A 16,961-nucleotide genomic window follows, 5' to 3' on the forward strand; every position below is an offset into this window, starting at 1 on the left:
AAGAGAAACAGCAGAACTAAAATTCATTTGCAAATTCAACACCATTAATCTGGGCTTGAATAGGGACTGGGAGTGGCTGGCTCACTACAGAAGCAGCTTTTCCTCTCCTGGAATTGACACCTCCTCATCTATTATTGGGAGTGGACTAAATCCACCCTGATTGAATTGGCCCTGTCAACACTGGTTCTCCACTTGTGAAGTAACTCCCTGCTCTCCATGTGTCAGTATATAATGCCTGCATCTGTAACTTTCACTCTATGCATCCGAAGAAGTGAGGTTTTAACTCACGAAAGCTTATGCCCAAATAAATCTGTTAGTCTTTAAGGTGCCACCAAACTCCTTGTTGATAATGTGTGTTGTTTTCCTTAAAGCCCCAACTCCTGCTTGAGTAACTTCCTGAATCTGGGCCCTGGTCCTTAATACTTTTAATGTTTTTTTAATAATTTTTCTTTTTCTTTGATTTTATCCTAGAAGCCACCAGGATTGGTCCTGCTTTGAGCAGGGGGGTGGACTAGATGACCTCCTGAGGTCCCTTCCAACCCTGATATTCTATGATTCATAAAAGTAGTGATAGTGACTATCTCTAGACTACAAATACTTCATCTTTTACTATATGCTATGTAGCAAAAAGCTTGCATTTGAAATTGGATTATGAACCCACCTCGTTATAAAAAGAAAGAAAAAGAATATATACAATGTTAAAACAACAGGTTTTTTTGTAAAACCTGTATTTTTAAAAAACACTTTTTTCTCCATTTGAGAAAATGTTTTATATGAGAAAAGTAGGTACTCTGTACTGTACATGGAATTGAAAGGAAAATAGAAACAACAGGCATGGGTAATATTATAGCAAATAAAAACCTCTGTAAATCCTTGAGTCAGGACCTGTGAGATCTACTATACCAAAATTAGGTATCAGAGGGGTAGCCGTGTTAGTCTGAATCTGTAAAAAGCAACAGAGGGTCCTGTGGCACCTTTGAGACTAACAGAAGTACTGGGAGCATAAGCTTTCGTGGGTCAGAACCTCACTTCTTCGTGGGTCAGAACCTCACTTCTTCAGGATAAAATCACTTCTTCTTCTTGCATCTGAAGAAGTGAGGCTCTGACCCACGAAAGCTTATGCTCCCAGTACTTCTGTTAGTCTCAAAGGTGCCACAGGACCCTCTGTTGCTTTATACCAAAATTAGTTTATTACCCTCTACAAAGTAAACCAGTTCTCTACTTTTGGCATGTACAGTAAACATTCTTCAACACACTAGACAAAAACTTCACTCGGGATGAAATCCTTGGCCCATTTAAGTCAGTGGCAAGGCTCCCACCCTCTGTGTATAGACACATGGCTTGAGGGACCCACACAAAGAAGATGCTAACGTGAAAGACATTCCAACTTGTTTAGATGTATTGGCTTTGCGAGCTCGCTATTTTTAAAGATGTTGGTCTGATTCCTACTGATTTATCTTCTATTTTCTTTGGAGGTTTCTGGGGAGAGCAGTCCTCCTCCCATACATGTTTTTGGATCTGAAAAAAAAGCTCTGAAATGTGAACTGGAAAGTTTAGACACTGTAAAAATATACAGAGAATACTGTATATCTTCATTTAGAAAATGGCCTCAATCCCCATTTCAGAGGAATCATAATACTGAGGTCTTGACCTCTGCCATCTGTACCTGTGGTACTATATAAATAATAATCAAAGTAACAATAATTGTTCTATTGAAGTTGATTATTATAAGATGCTCATTTTTAATAATGGTCATTAACAATTGGAACAACTTATCTCAGAACTTGGTGGATTCTCATTCTCCATCACTTGACATCTTTAAATTAAGATTGAATATCCTTCTCAAAGAGATGCTATTGCTCAAATAGAAGTCATGGCTTGATTCAGGAATTACTGGGTGAGGTTCTGTGGTCTGTGTCATGCAGGAGATTACACTAACGGCTTGTCTACATGGCACCAGCAAAGCGCATTAGAAGGGTGAGATTTGTAAAGTGTTCTAATGTACTACGTGCAAACTGTCCCGTGTAGACCTTACTGGTGTGCTCTGAAAGGTATCTAGTTCAAATTAACGAGTGGGACTACATTAATGCAAATTAGGTACTTTTCAGAGCGTGCCAACAGTGTTTACACAGGGCAGTTAGAGTGCTTTGCAAATCCTTCCTCTCTAGTGTGCTTTGTCAGCACCATATAGACAAGCCTGAGATGATCATAATGGTCCCTCCTTCCTATGGCATCTATGAATCTGTAAATATGTAGAGTCCACTGATCCTTTCCCTAGGATTAGAGGTCTTAACCTTGGTTTTTCTGCCAAATTCCCATTCATGTAACTATGTTTTGCTTACATAACTTCTCACTATAGATACAGAATTTTCCCTGTCAGTGAATGGCCCCCTCATGGCCTCAGGGTACCCATACAAATCTCCCCACTTGGTTCCTCAGATAAACTCCAGATGGGCTTTCTGTGGTCAAAAATACCCTTCTTTGGGATCTGAGGTTTATTAACATAAAAATAAACTCCAAATAAAATTCCAGCCCCAAATTAAAGTCTAACAAGAGTCCACACAAAACAAAAGTTTCTCTTCCTACTCCCAGGCCTTCCTGCCTGGGGTCTTTCCTACTTTTGCAGGCCACTTCAAGGCCCCACTACACTGATATGCTGCCCTGGCAATGAGCGATGAGGAATTACCCCCAAAGGAGGAGAAGGAGAAGCCATGTACCTCGTAGGCAGGGAGGATCACAGCCACCACTCCCAGGAGGAAACGTAGGGTAGCAGTGGTTGGTGACTCTCTTCTGAGGGGGATGGAGGCACCCATCTGTCGCCCTGGCATGGCCTGGGAGGTTTGCTGCCTGCCAGGGGCCCGTATCTGAGATGTTATGGAGGGATTGTCGAGGATCATTCGGCTCTGTGACTACTACCCCATGCTGTTCATCCACATGGGCACTAATGATACTGTGAGGCATAACCCTAAGCAGATCAGAAGTGACTACAGGGATCTGTGAGTATGGGTGAAGGAGTTGGGAGCGCAGGTGGTGTTCTCTTCAATCCTTCCGGTCAAGGGTAGGTGCCTAGGCAGAGACAGATGCATCCTGGAGGTGAATGCCTGGCTGCGAAGATGGTGTCACCAGGAGGGCTTCGGCTTCCTTGATCACGGGCTGCTGTTCCAGGAAGAAGGACTGCTAAGCAGAGATGGGATCCACCTATCAAGGAAGGAGAAAAGCATATTTGGATACAGACTGGCTAACCTACTGAGGAGGGCTTTAAACTAGGTTTGAAGGGGGCAGGTGACCAAAGCCCACAGATAAGTCAAGAACATGGAGACCTGGGAGAAGGTTTGGAATTTTGGGGGAGCATGGGCTGTTACAGTAGGGATAAAGGAGAGACAAGACAGAACTGGGCGGGGGGAATCAAATCAGTATCTTAGATGTCTGTATACTAATGCAAGAAGTATGGGGAATAAGCAGGAAGAACTTGAAATGCTAGTAAATAAACACAATTATGATATAGTTGGCATCACAGAGACCTGGTGGGATAAAAAAAAAAAAGCATCCAGTGAGTGGAGCCTCTGTTCTTGGACATTAGCATGAGGTTTAGAGAAGAAGACAGGCAGAAAAATGTCCTGTTTTGTGTGAAAATATGATACCACCTTTGGATGGAAGGCTGAGTGAGGTCTGAGTTGTACCTTGATCTTATGGAAAACCATGTGGGGGAGTCGGAAGTGAGGGCTTTTAACTCCGACACCCTCCTTGCTGAGGTAATAGCAACCAGAAAGGCAATTTTCCACAACAGGTAGAGAAGGGAGCAAGTCGCCAGTGGTTTGAAGGGGGGGGCCCATTAGCCTGGAGAGGACCAGGTTAAGGTTCCACGCAGGGAGCGGTTATCTAACCTGTGGGTATAATTGCTCCAAGCCCTTACGGAAATGGATAACCATACAGTTGGCGAAGATTGAATGTCCGGCCGCTCCCGGATGGAAGGCAGAAATAGCTGCAAAGTGCACCTTGATGGACAACGCTGCAAGACTGTGCTGTTTCAGGTGCAGCAGGTACTCCAGGATGAGTGGTGTGGGCACCTGGAGTGGAGGTGTGCGATGCTGAGCACACCAGAAAGTGAACCTTTTCCACTTTGCTAGGTATGTGGTCCTAGTGGAGGGTTTTCTGCTGCCAAGCAGGACCTCTCTTACCGGTTCCGAGCACAGGAGCTCCATGGGGTTTAGCCTTGAAGCTTCCAAGCTGTCAGGTGGAGGGACTGGAGGTCGGGGTGATGGAGGCAACCGTAATCCTGTATTATCAGGTCTGGAAATAGTGGCAGTGTGATTGGGGCATCCACTAACAGCTCCAGGAGCGTGGTGTACCAGTGTTGATGAGGCCACGTCGGTGCCACCAGAATCATCCTTGACCTGTCTCTGTGGACCATGAATAGGACTTTGTGTATGAGAGGGATCGGCAGAAAAGTGTACAACAGACTTCCCATCCAGAGGATCAGGAATGCATCCGTAAGCAAGTCCGGGCTGTGTTTCCGGAAGGAACAGAACTGTGGGCACTTTCTGTTGCTCCTGGTGGCAAACAGAAACACTTTGCGACGACTCTGCACGCAGCACGCGCATATCTAATTGGAATAGATATGAGCAACACATCTCGAAGAACAACAGTTACAAGAAGGTGAGTAACCGTTTTTTTTGGTGATGTTTGTGGTGGATATCAGAAGATTATATTAGATTATGAAGGCCAATATCTAGTGTAGCAAATTGAAGGCATGTCCTTATTTGTGTTCCATTCTTTCCCTTCTTTTGTCAGGTTTCTACGTTAAGATTTCTTTATACACCTTCTAATTAACCTCTTTGGTTTGAGGTTCTCCCTGACATGATCCCTGGGGACATCCTCACAATAATACTCATGGTAAAAAATTTCACATCATTACAAGGCACACACATATTGTTTGAGGCTGTCAGATGTTCCTCATCTTTTATAGTGATTTATGCTGCTGCTACCATTTGCATAGCCAGAGGAAATGCAAGAGAGCTACAAAATTAAAAAGAGATTTAGTTCTATTTTTCCCTCTGTTGCGGCATCCTTCTGGCTGATGACTTTGTAGTCTTTTTGTACTGTACTGAAATCCTGCCAAGGTTTTCTTAAAAACTGGCTACTGTGAGATGTGGAAAGACTAAGCCTGTTTTTCCCTCCTGGCATCTGAGATCGCATGGTTGGCCCCTAAACACTGTGAATTCATAATTATTCAAAAGATGTTTTTGTTCTGCAAAAACATTTGTAGAGAAAATTGTCAATATGTTTATGTGGGGTGTAACAGTCCATGACTTTGGGGATTTCTGGTGTACAGTAACTTCTGCATCTCTTTGTCTGTTTTATTGCTCATGGAAAGCTCAAATTGGGGAGCAGTTTTGGATTTCACACAAGAGGAATATTCCAGAACCTTGACTATTAGTTCAAGGGTAATCCTTACCATAATCTGCATTGATACAGAATTGGGACTAGTACTCCATACTGATCAGACAGATTGTCTGACCTTTGGAGTCAGACATCCAAAGCATTTCCTTCACCCTTTTGTAAACCTAACAAAATGATGATCAAGAAAAGGATTATTGACTGTTTTTTCCTTCCAGAGGTGATGCACAGTGGCCTATGGCTAAGATGTTACATTAGCAAACATCATATCACATAAATAGAGAGCCTGAGGAACCTATTCTTTTGCTTTCCTATGTGTGTGGATAATGCTGTCTCCCAGTCCTCGGTGGAGGCAACACCAGTGGCAATCAATTGTATATCAAATAGCTGTTGCTGGACATGTTTATACTTAGTTCCTGAAAACCCACTGATTATAATAATGATAAAGCCTGATGCTTACTGTGCATATGTGTACACGTTGTAAGGGTTTCTGGGGGAATCCTTCCCCAGGGAATTTTTGAAAAATACCAGCCATCTAGTGCAGTTTGATCCATTTGAAAGGCAAAAGGATCTGCTCAGCAGTGGTAGGATAATTCCCCTCTCAGGGATGTTGAGAGTGGATGAACCTCAGCAGAAGCAGGCAGATCTTCCCACTCCCCCTTTTAATCTGGCGGTTGAATTTTAACACGTGACTTTTAGAAGCCCTGAATGTTTCCCCCACACATACCTGACTGCAGTGGTCCTTACAACTATAGTATGATAAATTATAAAGCCAAAATACAGGAAAGTACAGAACAAAGCTTCACTAGTTGTTCTCTCTACACTCCCTCAACTGGCTTGTGATGTGAGATTCATGGTATAGTGCATAAAGAGCTTTGATGTTGTGTCTCCTAATGCAATTATTCCTAAAGGGTGCCTAATTCATTCTCAGTGAAAAAGATGCTGGACTTATTTCTAGCTGCAGACAGTTTGTTCATTTACATTGGCAGGCCTTACTTACTATGGAGCAATCTGTGGTTTCATTTCAGTGTCAAAAGAACAAAACATCTGGAAGCTTGGAACATCTGCAATGTCAGTGCTAATGGAAATCATACTTAACACTGGGTAGTATTCCCACTATAGATCTTCATAAAATGCATCGGTCAGATTTACCATGACTATGTCTTAAAAAGCTCAGGTGAGATTTTCAGAAGTGGTATTGAATTTCAGTGGGACTTGTGCTCCTAAATCACTTAGACAATTTTAAAAATCCCATTCCTCGGTGACATGACATTACAATGGTGCCTGAGAAAAAGTGAATGACCCATTCACACAAGCTTATTACCATTAAAATGTACAACACTAATGGCAGTAGAGGCTTTGTGGATGAAGTTTCTTAACACAGCTCCCAGTTTTATGGGTGCTATTTTGTGCCCACAAATAAATGCAGACACAAATCCTGCCCCAATCAGGTAATTAGATGCTAGCAAGAGGTAAGGTTGAAGCCTCTTTAAAAATGTGGTCCTGCTCCTACCTGTTTTTAGAAGACATTTTTCAATACTTAAGTTATTTTTCTGAGAATAATTGTTAAACTTACCCAGGAAATATAAAATCTACTATACTTCTGTTACAATATAGAGTCTCTTTTATTTTTTTAAATTTCTAGTACTATCCAGTTAATAAAGAAAGGTTGTTATTGATTTTAAAATTAGTATATAGGGCCTGATTTTCCAACTTGGGAGGTTGAAGTTAGGCGCCTAAATCTATGGCCTTATTTTTTGATTATTTGAATCTAACATGACTTTTGATGTCAAATAAGAAACTCAGTAATATGAATGAACAAAAGTAAAGTCTCCCTGTAATAACACAGTGTATGAGACTCCTTCCGGCTGTACTGACTCTGCGAGCAATATGGCTGCTGAATTCTGCACACAGGAAGACTTAAACGTAAAGGGTCAGTACACGAAAAGAAGGGTTATCGCAGTGTTCTGGGTTTTTCAGCGTCATAGCTACACACACACCTCAATTTCCATGGCAACCCATTTGATACATCCTGCCTGATAGCACAGGCAGTGTGAAAATCAAAATACAAATCAATACACTGATAAATGTACCCTTTGTACAGGCACGTGGCCACCCAGCTAAAGGTCAAGATAACTTTAATAATAAATATCCCAGCCTAATTGTGAACACGGTATCTGTAAATCACAAGATGCTCCTGATGTACATGTGATCTTGCTCTAGGCAGAATGGCTGTATCTTATCAGGCATAAGGCTAACTTGGTTACTAGTGTAGAATTTAATTGCACCTACGAGTTGCAAAGACGGTTCAAAGTCTCTGCTCTTGATGACGGCATGCTGCTAAATTGCAGGAACTAAGTTATGCTGTAAACCAGTAAAGCGTCATGAGCAAATGAAACCCAGAAAAACACATTCAGATTTGCTTTTTACTGGAAAGAAAGACTTCCAGCAATTGAGCAGTCAGGATGTTAAAGTGGTTCAGTTTGAAGCAATCAAAACAGAACAAGGAGGGAGTAAGTATGATCAGACCCCTACCTCCCTTTGAGAGACATGGTAGATACAAGAGAATAATAATATGTTGTACAATAGATTGATTAAAATCATTCATTGATTTACAGGAAGGAAAAGAGGCGTTCAGTTTTTCAGATAAAGATACTCTAGTTGCAGTTTCACCTGCATAGAATGTGCCATGATTTTCACAGAATTAAGAAGTCAAATATTTTTTGCTGTTTCTCCTAATAATTCAGAAAGCGTGTGTGACTCTGCATGGGAGAGGAGGTCTTAGAGTTGGCGGCTGCTCTCACCTTGAACTTGGAAGAGTTAAAAAGCTGATGTGTGTTAGACAGGTCAGAAACATGCAATGCGGTCTCCAGCAAGATTCTCTCTGGAATGGGAATGCAAAAATATATACGTTCAGAGACCAAGAGGTTTCAAAAAGTAAATGTTTGGAAATGGGAGTGGAGATTGAAGGCTGTTGTTAGAGCTTATCAGAACCAACCTTAGCATTTTTGGGTGGGTCTGTGAAATAATTTTCCACCCCCTACTTCCAAAAAACAATTCCCATCCACTGTTAGCCCTTCACTATGTACAGTGACAGCTTTAGGATTTTGGAATGGATCGATTAGATAATTGCTTGATCCACCCAAAGACTTAACTGCATAATTGCATCTCAAAAGGGGGCAGTGGGGAAACTTATTGCCATCCCTTGGCAAATACTGTAGGACAAGTCAAATCCAGTTGATCATGTATAATTATCTACATTCAGTAATGCTCATTGTTTTCCTATATAATGTAATGCTGTTGTAGTGTATTATTGGGAAATAGTATATGAGTGTAGTATATACATGCAAGGAGGTCAGGTGCAACCTTAACTTCTAGTATCTTTTGAATGCTTAATTATGTGACCTTAATGACAAGGCAAATATGTGCTGTCAACAGTGGAGCTCTTTTGCCAGCAATGGTGGAAAATTTTAGGAAAGTAAATGTAGTGTAGCACTGGTCTGAGCGTGTAGCTTTGTAGCAGAAACAAGCTCAGCTTTGCATCAACAAACACATCCTTTGGTTAGTCAGACTTCTTACCTTACTAAAGATTATTCTTGAGCCTGTGAGAAAACATGCCAATGTTTAAAAAGTATAAAACTAATAATCCACTGATCCTATCACCCTGTATTTCACCTTCTGTATTCTTACTAAACAAGAAGCTGTTTTTCATCCAATTTGATAGTTATCTGATTGTTCTTCCAAGAACTGGAGTTCATATTTATTTATCACAGTAACAGTCAGGGTGCGTCTCTTTTAAGTTTTCATTCCGTTAATTAGGGATGTTTGTTTTATTTGGTCATCTCTAACTCAGAGTGGAACACAGAATTAGAATGCTGATCTCTTGAGCGGTGCCTGGAACAATTTGTTATTTGCTGGTGGGAATATTTTTCCTTTTCGTTTTCATCATACATTTATCAGTAGTTCTTACTTGTTATTTATAAAGTGTCGGGGCCAAGATATAGGCAGCTGGGTCTAGTGGTTGAAGCAGGAGTTAGAATTGGGAGCCAAGCCAAAGGTCAGAGTTGAAAGTGGAAAGTCAAGCCAAAGGTCAGAGCCAGATTCAGAGACCAGAACAAGGCAGTAAGGCAGGAACCAGGAACAGGTCAAGAAAGCAGGAATGAAGAGCAAGGCAGAGAAGCTGAGTTCAGGAGTCGGGCACGAAGGCAAGGTCCAGTGTAGCAGACAGGTAGAGGCCACTTATGTAGACAAATTCCTCTGCCTCTCTTTGGGTTTAAACAGGAAGCCCTGACCAATCAGAGTTCACAGTGTTCTTCCAGTCAAGCCCAGAGAAACCCTCCCTGATGTAACTTTGGGTTTCATGGTTTCTCCTGGTCAGTTTATTAGCAGTGAGCTGCTGGGTGATAGCAGAGCAGTGACAGTCAATCGGAAACCCTGCAGACCCCATTCAAGACCTACAGAGTTGTACAGAGTTGTACAAGGAGCTTTACCAACATTTGAAGGACATGGTCCCTACCATGAGGAGCTCGTAATATAACTCAGACAAATCTATTATAAAGATCAGGATCAAGTATGATCAGAAAAGACCAGAGATCAATGATCAGAAGAGATTGAACTTTGAGCATCCTTAGATAAGAGTTGAGTGACCAGAAAAATTATAAGAGACCAATGATCAACAGAGATCAAAGATCAGTGTTACAGAGAAGATCAATATTGGAAGGTAAACCAAAGGTAGGCATGAAGGAGGAGCAGAAGGACAACATTTGGCACATGGTGAGAGAGTGTCCCAAGTATAGGGTCTTCTTGATAAAAGGCACATACCTGAGCGTGCGAGAAGGAAACAAATGGAAGGCTAATTCTTAGATTGTAAATTCTTCAGGACAGGGATTTTTGTCTACTTCTGTTTGTACAGTGCCCAGTAAAAGGGCCCTGGTCATGATTGGGCCTTTAAGATAATAAGTAACTATAATACTGTAACCTTAATAAATAATAATACTAGAAATTTTCCACACTTACAATATTTATTGATTATTACCATAGGTTCTTTCTCCAAGCAGGCTACACCAAAGTTTCTCTCAGAAACGCCTCTCTTTCTTTAAGGGATTGGCATAACTTGCGATAGGGAGATACACAACACACAAATAACCTGTGGAACTATGAGATGTTGTGATAGCCAAAAGTATAATTGGGTACAAAAAAGAACTGGATGATAAATTCATGGAGGATAGGTCCATCAATGGATATTAGCCAGCATGGTGAGGGACGGAACCCCATGATTGGGGTGACACTAAATCTCTGACTGCCAGAAGCCAGGAGGGGAAGATGGGGCAGATCACTCCATAATTGCCCTGTTCTGTATACTTCCCTCCCCTAAAGCTTTGGTACGGGAAATGGGCTGCTGTCTGAGACAAAATATTGTGCAAGATAGACCATCCATGATCTGACCTATTATGGCAGCTTTTATGTTCCAACTCTGCTTGACGTCAGTGGCCGTTGAGGCTGGGAGCCTTGGCATCTCGTAGGACTGGGACTTCAGTTTGCCTCATTACTAGGGTGACCAGAAAGCAAGTGTGAAAAATCGGGACGGGGGTGGGAGGTAATAGGAGCCTATATAAGAAAAAGACCCAAAAATCGGGACTGTCTCTATAAAATCAGGACATCTGGTCACCCTACTCATTACTGCTAAAATGTTGATACTGTACTGTGTAGTCTCTAGAAGTCAAGACAAAGTTCCTGCTTCGGTTACTGCGTGCAGTCAGAATTTTATTTGTTAAGCAATAGTTCCAAATGCCAGCTTTTAGAACAGTAACGTTGTCAGAGGTTGAAGAAAGGTAAAATGAAATACACAAACACACAGGCTTTTTTTTTTAAACCTTGTAGCCTGCCACAGATCACAGAGACCAGTTGCATCTTCCTAGGCCTCTCACTAAGCAACCATCCATCCTATATTTTACAGGTTATCCTTCTTTTAGAAGCTAATATCCCAGGGTCTTTATGTAGTAAGAAGCTACTAAGAAGGTTTTCATCAGATAAGAAGCATGCAAGCTTCCAGTCTTTGTTTTCAAGGTCACTCCTTCCTGACCATTATCTCTGAGCTTCTTTTTTTTCACATTCCTCCTGTCCTCTGGCATTCTTCCAATGGCACTTACCTTGGTGCCATGTTCATTCCCTTCTACCAAACCAAAGTCCTCGCGTGCTGCCCTAGCCCTTGACACTAAGTCACACCTGAATCCCTCCGAGAAAGAAATGTCACCCATGAGAAGGGAGTTTATTTAAAAAAACCTGTCGTTTAACAAGACCATCAAGATGTTTCTGGACTTCACATAGGTTATGTCTACACTCCAGAGACTATACCGGCATAACTATGTTGCTGGCTTAGTGAGGCCAGCATAATCCTTTGGTGCAAGAATATCAGCTTCCTGAATGAAGTTAGCTACATTAGCTGTAAAAGCAGCAAAGAGTCCTGTGGCACCTTATAGACTAACAGACTTATTGGACCATGAGCTTTCGTGACATGCATCCGACGAAGTGGGTATTCACCCATGAAAGCTCATGCTCCAATACGTCTGTTAGTCTATAAGGTGCCATAGGACTCTTTGCTGCTTTTACAGATCCAGACTAACATAGCTACCCCTCTGATACATTAGCTGAAGAATTCTTCCCTCAACATACCTGCATTGACACTTCCAGTTAGATCAGCATAGTTATGTCAGTGAAGGGTGTGGTTTTTTTCAACCTAACTTTTAACGTTAGACCAAGCCATAGTTACCATGTGATATTGTTGTTCTCATGCTCCTTCTCTTTTCCCTCACTCCTTTAATGTTTGTTTATGACACCCTCTGTTGTGTTATCTACTTTGGGGTAAGGGCTATGTTTCTGTGAGGTGCCTAGCCGCACTGTGCTCACAAAATTAGAATATTTTAAAACTGAAATGCAATAGCTGTGCGCCATAAAAAAGAGGCAGGCAGTTGGCAGATGAGAGGCATCCAACAGGGTTACACGGCTGTTAGTGTGAGATACATGAGACAGTATGTTTCCTTCATTGCTGACTGAGCTCAGACTAAGTGCCTCTAAGTTCAGGAATTTCCTGTTTGGACACACAGAAGCCTCCTAGAATTAAGGCCTCATTTTTTTCATAACCCTACAGGAGTGGTAAGTCCCATCTTTTACAAGATCCACAGATTTATGCTGATGGAGAAAAAGCAACCTATATGGAAAAATGGAGGGGGAAAGTAATGGGCCATATTCCTAGCTAATATAAATCAGCTTTGCTCCATTGATCTCAATGGAACTATGTTACTTTATATCGGCTGAGAATCTGACTCAGTGCACCTAAAAATCTGGGAACAGAACCCACACTCCTAGAATTCAGGGGCAGTTTTGCCATTCATTTCAGTGGTAGCAGGATTTGGTCCCAGCCTTTGAACAAAGCATTCCCCCCTTTTTCATAAGCAAACAAACAGAAAATATCCCAAAGCATGGCCAGACTGGAAGGCTAAACTGATTGCACTTTCCAACACATGAATGCTTCACTTTCCACATGCCTGATCCCAGTCTTCCAGTGAGCTAGCAGGTACAAAGAAGGAAGAGCCATCTCTGTATTCGTAGCATGAAATCTTGGCCCTACTGGAGTCAATAGCAAAACTCCTATGGAGTTCTATGGAGCCAGGATATCACCCTTAGAGTTTACCACTAACTATCACAGATCGGGTGGAGATGGGGCTCAGTTGATAAAGCAGACGAATGCTTGCCACTCCCTTCATACTTACTGAGTCTTATATAATGATAGCAAAGAGTCCTGTGGCACCTTATAGACTAACAGACATATTGGAGCATGAGCTTTCGTGGGTGAATACCCACTTCATCGGATGCATCCCACGAAGGCTCATGCTCCAATATGTCTGTTAGTCTATAAGGTGCCATAGGACTCTTTGCTGCTTTTACAGATCCAGGCTAATACGGCTACCCCTCTGATACTTATATAATGATGTTCATCCATAGATCTCAAAGTGCTTTACAAAAGAGGGCAGTGTCATTATCCCAGTTTTAAAAGGTAGGGAAACTGAGGCATGGTGAGTTACCTGTAGTCACATAGTTTACCAATGACAGGGCCAAATTAGTACTCAGGTCTCTTGAGTCCCAATCCAGTGCTGTATCTGCTCAGCCAAACTCTGCCTGTCTAGGAAATCCATTTACAGTATTTATTCATTGTAGTACCTACCATGTATAAGATGGTGCAATTCAAAACATTAATTGTCTATATCATTCCCCCTTCCCACTTGTTTTCTCAGGGCCAAAGAGTCCAAACTTAATTTAACTTATTTATTTGAAATTAGATCTGGATCCAGATTCAAGTTTTCCCAAAGGTCTTTATTGTTCCAGGCTAGGGTCTTGGTTTGGGAATTTTTTATCAGGCTACCAAATGGACAGAGAAACAAGCCGTGAATTTAGTTGAAACCCTGATTATACTAAAGAGTGATTCAGTGTTCTCTAGTTGAGCCTGGGGCTTGAGGAGAGAGAAGGGAGGAGGCAAGTGAGACCAACAAGCAACTATAATTATAGGAGAGCACTTCATCTAAATGTAGAGTGAATCATTCAAGAGCTGGCACTCCGGGACAAATGCATTCACTGATTTGTTTGTTGCATGAGCACCATGATCCTAAAGGGTTTATGTATTGGAGGGGTCTCTTCTTGGATGTTTGAGAATTCAAGTGCAGTAGCGTATCTGAAGGAGCTCATTGCAAGAATGAAGAGGAGAATTCTGACATGAAGAGCTTCCAGAATTAGCTATATGGAGAGTAAGGGCCATGGCAGACATCCTCACCTCCTTGGCTTTCCCTCCTCTTTATGTGGGTAAGATGCATGTTCTTATTTAAGGAAGGGCATTTATTTAGTTTTCATTTGAATCATTATATGACAGTGGGCCTTCTCCTCCTCTCATCCACCCCTGTGTAAATCAGGAATATCTCCTTTGACATCACAGTATAAAACTGGTGTGACAGAAGAATCGGGTTCTATATCTCAAATCAACTGTCTGGTGAGGATAGGGTATACTTCATTCTGTGTCCTGATTCTTGTATAGTCTTGTTGTGAGCTGCTTACTGCCTGCCATCTTCCATCCCACAGGAGGCTGGCTGTATTTCAGTGATCGCTAACATCGAGGTGCAGAACTCCCCATAGAAGACAAAAATGAGTGGCATGGCCTAGAGAAACAATTAGAAGTAGATTTCTAATTCTGTTTTATTAGAGGCAAGGTTACTCTTAATCAGAGGACAGAGTCTAATATAGTAATTGATTGAAAGGACTTCTTAATCAATGTAGAAGTTGTTTATAAGAAATTCTTAGTGTGAAGAAAGGACCCTGCATTGTTGCTTGTAAAATTGTAACTGCTTTGCACTAGACTTCCTTACCTGCATTTTCCAGAATATATAGAAATTCACTTATCTTAGCTTTGCATCACTAAAGGGCTCTGACTCTCACACAATAACATGTCATGAGGAAATCACTTGCCCTGGTGTATACATTGCCCCCCCGGTTAAGTAGTAATATAGTTGATAAGGGAGCATGTATGTGGTCTTGCCTTGCAGTTTCAGCCCATATGCTGTTTGCTTTGTGCAACAAGCCTCTTGCTTTGTTCTTGGGAAAGATTCTGAATGTAAAAATGTAAATAATAATAATAAAAATAATTCCAGGGTTTGATTGGGAGTTTTCAAATTAAATGTATTTTCAGATTCAGAAAATGAAGAGGAGGAACCAATCCATTGAAAAAGCCTGAATAATGTCCACTTTTTCCTAGAGTGACCAGATAACAAGTGTGAAAAACTGGGACGAGGGTGGGGAGTAATAGGTGCCTATGTAAGAAAAAGCTCCAAAAATCGGGACTGTCCCTATAAAATCGGGACATCCGGTCACCCTAATCTTTTTCTTTTTTTCAAAATGCAGAGGACACAAAAACTTTTGGACCCTCAGAAACTTTTAGAAGCAGTATGCCACCGTGTTAAGGTAAACAGCAGTGGAGATTTATAGTACTTCAGAAACAAAAAAAAAGAAGAAGAAAACTCCTTGTCACTGGAATTGAGCATTTATTTCAATCTGTTTTACTTAACTACAGTGTCACTTCCTTTGGTTGTTTACTACTACAGCAGGATGGGTTTCCTGGGTACATAAAAATATAACGTATGTCACTTTAAATTGTTGAGCTTGAAAGGTTTAGGACTGTTAGATTATCCAGCTGGAACCATTCCCATTGCATTGCATTACTGTCAGCTACAGAAACAGTTTTGAATGTCAGTGAGGCAGCAGGAGGGAAGGGAAAGCAGTAAGTATCAATGGAATGTACATTATGATGAGTTTTCCTATGTGGCGTCTGAAGCTGCACACCCTGTGTATCTCATTTAGCTTAAGTGGCTGATCTAGTCAGTACTCTACTTGATTCAGGGCTGGCAGGTAGGCCCCAATTCAGCAAAGCATGTGCAGAATGTTAAAAACGTGCCTACGTCCCTCTGAAGTCAACGGGGCTTAAATACGTGCTTCAGTGTTTCACTAAATGGGGATGGACTGAGGATATGCTTTGTTGAATCAGGGCCTGTATGCAGATTTATTTCTTTGTTGTAGGCAGAAGTTAACCGGCTGGTAGTGTGGGCGATGCAAAGTATAACGCTCACAGTTAAGAGTGAGTGTGCATATGACTTTTCCAGAAATTGTTCAGATAGACTCATATTTTCATAATGAAATTGGTTGCGTCTACCTCCTGGAATAGGAAATTGATTTTTTTGTCTCTCTTAGCTGCTTGCATGGGCAATATAACAATCACAAAGGAATCATTGATTTAAACTGTGGATAAGAAAAGGCCTTAGAGTGAAATGTTTGAAAAAAGCTACACAAAAGACTGCTTATCTAATGTCTTCATTTGCTAGATAAAAACAGAAGATGGGAACAAGTTCTGTCAGTGTCCCCCAACCTCAATAATCATAGGAAATTGATCATATGGGATATGTCAGTTTGAGCCTAGCAGATGTTGCCTGCTCATTGCATCAGAGGAAGGCAAGCATTCCCGTCTAAGCTATAAGTCAATAAGCTCTGCAATAAAACTCCTTCCCACCTGCATATTTGGCAACTAGTTCAACCAGGTGCATGGGCTAAATCCAGCCTTCATCAAAGCCAATGGGAGTTTTGACTTCAATGGGGGGCCAAGATTTGGCCTCATGTTAGTGTAATGCACCCTTACACAGTGTGATGCTCTGAGCTCATAGTAAGTTTGCTACTGGCTTTAAACTAATAGCACTGGGTTGTTTATACCTCAGGCAGTAGAGGCTCATGCTTTTAGATTCAGAGGTTTGGGGTTCAATTACCACTGTTGACAACCTACCTAAAGGTGTCATGTTACATAAAGAATTCCCACAATCATTTATAGCTGAAGATATTATTGATATCGAAGTAATTATCTATATGCTGTTCTTGAAACCCAGTGAAAATGTGTTCTTTGTACTTGATTAATGGATCATTTGTCTGATCTCATCTATCTTCACAACTATGGGTTGGGCATTTGGTCACTTTATTTTTTA

General features: G+C 41.4%; 1 protein-coding gene across 2 annotated transcripts in view; it reads left to right on the forward strand.

Moving 5' to 3' along the window:
* The window catches only part of KALRN (kalirin RhoGEF kinase), a 721,955-nt gene that overhangs the window by 539,608 nt on the left and 165,386 nt on the right, over window positions 1–16,961 (forward strand). Inside the window, exon 34 of one of the 2 annotated variants that reach the window (XM_065561521.1) lies at window positions 15,340–15,399. The exons of the other annotated variant lie outside the window; for it this stretch is intronic. Coding sequence (XP_065417593.1) covers window positions 15,340–15,399 — 60 coding nt within the window. The remainder of the gene's footprint in view (window positions 1–15,339; window positions 15,400–16,961) is intronic. 2 annotated transcript variants of the gene reach the window in all.

The sequence above is a fragment of the Chrysemys picta genome, chromosome 11 (genome assembly GCF_011386835.1).
Source record: "Chrysemys picta bellii isolate R12L10 chromosome 11, ASM1138683v2, whole genome shotgun sequence".
Classification (NCBI taxonomy): Eukaryota; Metazoa; Chordata; order Testudines; family Emydidae; genus Chrysemys; species Chrysemys picta.